The 6,990-nt window shown below is 42.1% G+C and overlaps 1 protein-coding gene across 1 annotated transcript; it reads left to right on the forward strand.

The window, feature by feature from the left end:
- Positions 1-2,892: 2,892 nt before the first annotated feature.
- LOC139684835 (uncharacterized) lies at positions 2,893-4,283 on the forward strand. The gene is given in 1 exon segment (XM_071581169.1): positions 2,893-4,283. A coding segment is annotated over 1 exon segment (1,254 nt). The 5' UTR covers positions 2,893-2,968; the 3' UTR covers positions 4,223-4,283.
- Positions 4,284-6,990: the final 2,707 nt, after the last annotated feature.

A 6,990-nucleotide genomic window follows, 5' to 3' on the forward strand; every position in this document is an offset into this window, starting at 1 on the left:
TCCCGCACTACTGACTCGGCTCACACTTCTATTTTGGGCAATCAGGTCATGCAAACTCTTGAAGGAGGTAAGCAAGCTCCTTATATATAAGTATTCATACTCTCTTGAGCAGTGGGGAAAACACAACTAATGAGTCAGTTAACTCTAGAGTTAAGAAATGCACCAATATCAGGTAGTGACTTCTAAATATGATTATATATTTGGACCACATGGCATTGGTGAATGTACTTGTAGCTTAGGTACGGACTGTATGCATATTTTGGATTTGCAAGAGTGTAACGGAACAGAAAAATCTCTGCTGTTTTTGGGGTAGGCACAGAGTGTATAAGTTTTCACTGATCATGTTTATCTTCTTCCTGCTTTATACCTAACTTAACATTATAAAGGACAACATTTTAAATTAAAGCTTAGAAAAACAAGGCAGATTGCAGTGCTTCAACAGTATTGATATACTAATATTCAAAGTCACCCAGATGAGTAACCTTTCCCCTAATATTTCTGATCAATGCCAAAAGAGTCTCCAGTTCAAAATGCTTTTTATTATTTTTGCATTCCACTTGCAAAGAGAAAGACATAGGTAAGAATCTCTTTCAGATTTTGGACCTATGGAAGCTGTTCCAAACCTGTCACCCCATAGAAGCTCTGCAGATGAACAGACACTGCCAGGGCTGCAGAGAGCTCTGTGTTGATATTGGAGGCAGATTCTGGGGGTTTCTAGCAAGTGCACTACTGAGGTGAAATACAGCAACGTACCAGCTCTTCTGGTTATAATATTAATCATATAATTACATATAAAAGCAGAAAAATAATGAGATTTTTCAGTGTTCTGTCTTTCATTTTCAGTATCTTTGACCAATTGTAGCATGCAAACAAGTCAAAAATATGTTTCTCCGTTGTTTTCTGCCTCTCAATACATTCTGCTAACATCGCTATGTCAGCTTTCGTGGAAAAGCTTTCTCAAGGAAATATTTCCTGCCAGAAGATCCTGCCTTTGTGATCGGTTTCCCACATCTGGACTTGACTACGTGCTAAAAAACGTGTAGAAGTTGGAAAAGCATTATAAAAACCTGAAGATGAATTCAGAAGTTGGAGGAACAAGAGACAAGGAGAAACCAGGAAGCCTTGCCTGGTTTTCTTCTGATCTCTCCTCTCAGCTCGTTTTACTGTTATGGGTTTAGCCAGGTGGGCCTAAATTTAGGTTTTAAAGTTCAGCTAGGCCTAGGATTGTCAGCTGATTTAAACTGGGCTGAGCTAGCTAACAGCTGACTTCTTCCAGCCAATAATATTGTATTCCATACCATACTACATCATCTTAAAGGGTGTAAAATCCAGTGTGTGAGTGCCTTGGTTAGTTCCATCATGGCTGCACTAAGAGGAAGACATCTAGCAGCTCCTCTACTATGCTAGGCCCTGCTTCTGTTGCCTCTGCTTGCATTTTGTTTGCATTCAGGGAAGTAGAAATATTTTGTTCTTATACTCTTTCTGTTTCTTGCTATGTGTCTCTCAGAGTACTTACAGATCTAGTGTAATAGACTTTGCTTTGTATTAATTGGGGAGTGGGAAGTTATGCCTTGTTATATATATGTAACTTGTGTAAGTGTGTGTTATATTGTAGTTCTCTCTTAGTTTTCTCTTTTCTGTATAAATACATGTAGTTAGTTTCAGCATAAACCTGGTTTTGAAATTTCTTTTTTTTTCCCTCTCCCTCTTCTCTTCCCTTAGCTGGTTGGGGGGAGGAGGAACCCTTTTCACTCTGTCCTGGACAGTTGGCGATTTGCCAGCTCAACCCAGGACACTTACCTTCCTTCCAACACCACCAGCCGTCATCTGCCTCGAGAGAGAGACTGCTTGTCAACCTGGAGAGAGAGCATCGGCCTAGAGCGAGGCTGCCTGGCAGCTCGAATAGTCTGTGACTGTCTGTGGAGGTATATCCTTTCTCTGAATCTTACTCTTGCAGGCTAAAATAAAGCACCCTCTTTTGCAGCTACACCAGAAGCCAGCCGGTCCCCTCGAGGGGAAATAACAGGCATTTTGCATTTCAAAGACTCACCATCTTCCTGCAGTCAACAGACACTGAAGGAGAAACTGCGTTCCCCCCCCCCCCCCCTTCCTCTCAGTTACATGGATAAGGCATTCAAGTAGTTTTTTCATGGTGGTATCTTTTCTCTGCTTCTATAAATAATCTTAAGCAATTTTCCTAACTTTTCTTATTTTTCCTCTTTTCCTTTCGCATCTCTCTAGCAATCAATTAAAAAGAATCCGTTTTTGGTATTTACAGATAACTTGTTTGAGTTTTAATTTTGCTCAAGAGAATGATTCGAACTTGTAGTTCAATCTGCATCAAAAATTAAGCAGATCTGAACGTCACATTAATTTGGTGTAGTCAGGGCAGGATTCTCTTGAAGCAAAACTGTTTATCCCAAAAATCTGATAATTGTTAATTTTTTATGATCGATCATTTTTGTGATAAGACAAAGAGAGTAAGATATCTTACAAACATAGTAAAAGTACCTTCCTTTCTGACTTTAGGACTGTGACTTTAGGACTTTGACATTACAAGTTTGTTTGTTTGTGTGTTTGGTTGTTTTTTGTCTTGTTTTTTGAAGTTAATGTGCACATGGTAACTTTTTAAGAGGTAACTATTCAGGGAAAGGAGCGAGATTTTGAAAAATTTTCTGTAAATTTTAAGAGGGGCTCCCTGAAGAAGATCTCTCCGACTTGTTGTGTAATTTTAGAAATTAACTTTTAAGAGGTACCTTTCCAGGGAAAGGAGCGAGACTTTGGAAAATTTTCTGTAACTTTTAAGTGGGGCTCCCTGGAAAAGATCGCTCCGATTTGTTGAGTAATTTTAGAAATTATCTTTTAAGAGGGGCTTTTCCAAGAAGAGGAGTGAAAAATTTGGGGAAATTTTGCTGTAACTTTCAAGAGGTACCCCCTGGAAACGTATTCACTCCAAATTTGTGGTAATATGGAAAATGATGTGTAAGTGTTTATAAATCTATTAGATGAATTTCATGCTAAGCCATCTCCTCCAGGAATTGAGTGGGCACAAGATAATTGGTGTAATATTCAAGCAATTGTTCATAGGATCTCTACCCTGCGGGCTGGGGTAAGAGCAAGAAAAGGTAAAGGAAAACCTATTGTGTGTTCAGTATTAGGTGCTGCATTAATTACTGCAGTTAACCACAAAGTACAACAGCAAAAAAGTCACACAGAAGTGGTTAACTCCCTGCAAGATTTAGTTAAATCCTTGCAGATGCAGCTGGAGGAACAGAAAACTACTGTTAATGTCCTCCAGGAAGAAATAAGGAATGAAAAAGCCACCACTAGAGTACTCAGAGAAGAGTTATATGCAAGAATAATTAAAGAAGGGAAAAAAGAAACAGAGCTGGAGTCATCTAAAGAAATATATCCCATCTCTGACCTAAAACCTTTGTGTGACCAAGTTGAAAAGCAGGCTATTGCCCTGCGATCCCTGATTAAAACCGAATATACATATGAGGGGTCAGATGATGACACATCCCAAATAACTACAAAAGAAATTCCTTATACAGCAACTGAATTGGCTAAGTTGAAAAAGGAATACAGCAGAACCCCTAGAGAATCTGAAACTGAGTATGTTTGGAGAGTCTCTCTCACAGGAGGTGATCAAATTTTGTTATCAGAAAAAGAAGCTGAGGGATTTTGGGGAGCTGGAGTTTTTCTGACCACAGGAGACAACCGTGCTCCCTGGTCTATAACCCAAAGAGCAGCCTATTGGGCTGGGGGGCTCAGCCCCCTAGAGAGGGGAGGTCCTCTGGCAATAGTGGGAAATGTTAATCAAATTGTGGAGAGTGTTCAAAAGGCCGCTTGTTTACAAATGATGCATGACAGAGAATTAACACCAAGACGTGAATCTCCTATGATGCTGCTGGTAAACCCTGAAAGAATGATCCCTCTTATCCGAGGCCTCCCTGAATCTTTGAAACCCATAGGCATACAGCTAAAGGGACAAATAGAAAGTCTCACCAAAGAAGAAAGGGCTGCAGCCACTTTAGAAGCTGCTTTAAGCCCTGGCGCTTACCGCAGAGAAAATAAAAATAAAATCTGGACCTGGGGGGAGGTAGCACAAGAGTTAATTAATTATGGAAGAAAATATGGTCCAGTACCTTCAGTTACTACTGATTCTAAATCAATTCGACGAACAGAATGCAAAACAACTATTCCTCCAGTAAAACTCTGAAAAGTAACATTTTCTCCTGGGCAGGGAACACCCACAAATACGGGGACTCACAGGGAAAAACGGAATACCCTGTGGATTACAGGCTTGCAAAAGGGAATCCCGGAATCCCTAATGGATGGCCAACCCACAAATAAATTAGAAATATTAATTCAAGAGTGGCCAGCAAAAGGGGGATCCCTTAAAGCTGCTACCGCCCCTCCCCTGGAGGAACTACAAAAAGAGGAGGTGACGGGAAACTCCTCACTTCATCCTCAATAGGTGAGCCAGGGGGTGAAAGTTGGATTTACATTTGAAGGCTTACCAAAAATTCTAAAGGTGACTTGCTAATAACCTGTCCTATTGGTCCTCATAAAACTCCTGTCACTTTTCTAGTAGATACTGGTGCTCAGATATCTGCTTTGAAACTTGAAGATGCATCTGCATGTGGAATCACTCCCTCATGTTTGTTGCAGACACTTTTGGAAACATACAGCCCCAGATAACAGCAAAGGTAAGATGCTGGTTACCAGGGGAGGAGAAAGCAGTTGAAACCACCATGATTTTAGGTAAATTTCCTACCAATTTATTGGGGTTAGACCTCCTTAAAGGAAAGTCTTGGACTGATGAAGAAGGAAACATATGGGCTTTTGGAAAGGAAATCTCACATCTCTGTTTACTACGATCTGCCCTTGCTCTTCCTCCCTCCCTGATAACCAATGTCAAACTTTACCCTTTACCCTTAGGAGCCAGACAAGGTATCGCTCCAGTTATTACAGATTTAAAAGAAAAGGGAATAGTGGTTGCAACACATTTTCCTTACAATTCACCTATTTGGCCCATCCGTAAACCAAATGGTAACTGGAGACTGACAGTAGATTACCGACGCCTGAATGCAAATACAGGACCTCTCACTGCAGCAGTCCCAAATCTAGCTGAGTTAATAGCTACCATCCAAGAACAAGCCCATAAAATTATGGCCACTACTGACATAAAAGACATGTTTTTTTATGGTTCCCCTACAGGAACAGGATCAAGAGCGCTTTGCTTTTACATGGGAGGGTCAGCAATAGACTTTTACTCGACTCCCACAAGGATTCAAACACTCACCCACTCTAGCACATCATGCACTAGCACAAGAGCTGTCACTTATTCCTCCTGCACCAGGAGTAAAAGTCTACCAATTCATTGATGATATTTTGGTGGGAGGAGATGAAATTACATCTGTGCAAACAACTCAAACAGACATTATCAGGCACCTTGAGTCTCTGGACTTACATATCCCTCCTGAAAAAGTACAAACTCCTGCACAAGAAGTAAAATTCCTAGGAATTTGGTGGAAAGGAGGAATGGTTTGCATTCCCCCAGATACACTCACCTGCCTAGACCAACTTAAAACACCAGAAAACAAAAAAGATTTACAGCATGCTTTAGGCCTGCTAATTTTTTTGAGAAAACACATTCCTGATTTTTCAATAATTGTACGGCCTTTATATGATTTGCTGAGGAAAAAAGCAAAGTGGGAATGGACTCCCCTTCATGATGAAGCCTTGCAACTCCTAATTTTTGAGGCCAACACATACCACTTACTGGGTCCCATACACCCTAGTGATCCAGTACAAATTGAGTGGGGATTTGCAAGTTCTGGACTGTCCATACACTTATGGCAGAGAGGACCTGATGGTCCCACCAGGCCTATAGGATTTTATTCCCACAGCTTTAAAGATGCTGAAAAACGATATTCTACCTGGGAAAAAGGCTTGTTTGTGGTGAGTACTGTTTTCCGTGAAACAGAAAAAATTGTTCGTCAGCAAGCCCTAATTCTAAGGGGACCTTTTAAGGTCATTAAGCCTGTTTTGGCAGGAACCCCACTCCCTGACGGGGTGGCCCAGTGAGCTACTGTTCAGAAATGGTGTGCTCAAATTGAACATTATTGCACCATTTTTCAGGTAACAGAAGGAGCTCGGAAAAATCTTCCCTTACAGGATTGTAATAGATGAATTAATTAATTTGCTAGAAACCAAATCAAATAGTATTTTTAATTTTGTTTTAAATGTAAAATTAAATATGCCTGAAAACTTGGAGGATTGTAAAAAAACCAGAAAGACAGCTTCCCAGCAATGCCTTATCGGAGAATGGCTCGGTGCTTAACAAGGAATGTAGGGTACTCTCTGTGGAGAAAAGGAACGATTCCCCAGTTTCGATACCTCTCAGCCCGGTGCCTTCCCCCCTCCTTCCCCTACAGGTTTTTCTAGCCCCAAACAGTTTCGCCCTGCTAAGAAAAATACCTCCCTGCCTTTTTTTACCGTTTCTAGCCCTAAGAATTCCCTTCTTCTCCAAAACCCCCCCACTGAATCTCCGGGGAAGACCCGTGCCCTGTAAACCCCCCCGGTTCGTCTCGTTCCCCTCCTAAGCCAGCACCCGGGAAAAACCCCCACTTCCTCTCAGCCCCTCCATCTTTCCCAGTACAAGCCTTTCCTGGCCATACATGCCCGGTTTCACTCCCAAAACACCCAAAACTCAAAGCCACCAGTTTTTCTCTTTTCCCCTACGGCCCCGGTCAATCTCGACTCCCACGCCAGGCGTGCTAGAAAGCCCTGGCTGCCTCCATATTCTGTCAAGGTGCCTGCCAGCCATGTCGCTGGAAACCAAGTCCCACAGAGCACCCCCAAAAGTGCCAGTACCACGGTCACCCACAGCGCAAGCCCTGCCAAGCTCCCCGCCAGTTCCCCCCCCAAAGGAAGGCTGTGCAGCCCCCACACCTGGCCCCAGCTACCCCATGCCAAGGCAGG

This window comes from Pithys albifrons, chromosome Z (genome assembly GCF_047495875.1).
Source record: "Pithys albifrons albifrons isolate INPA30051 chromosome Z, PitAlb_v1, whole genome shotgun sequence".
Classification (NCBI taxonomy): Eukaryota; Metazoa; Chordata; class Aves; order Passeriformes; family Thamnophilidae; genus Pithys; species Pithys albifrons.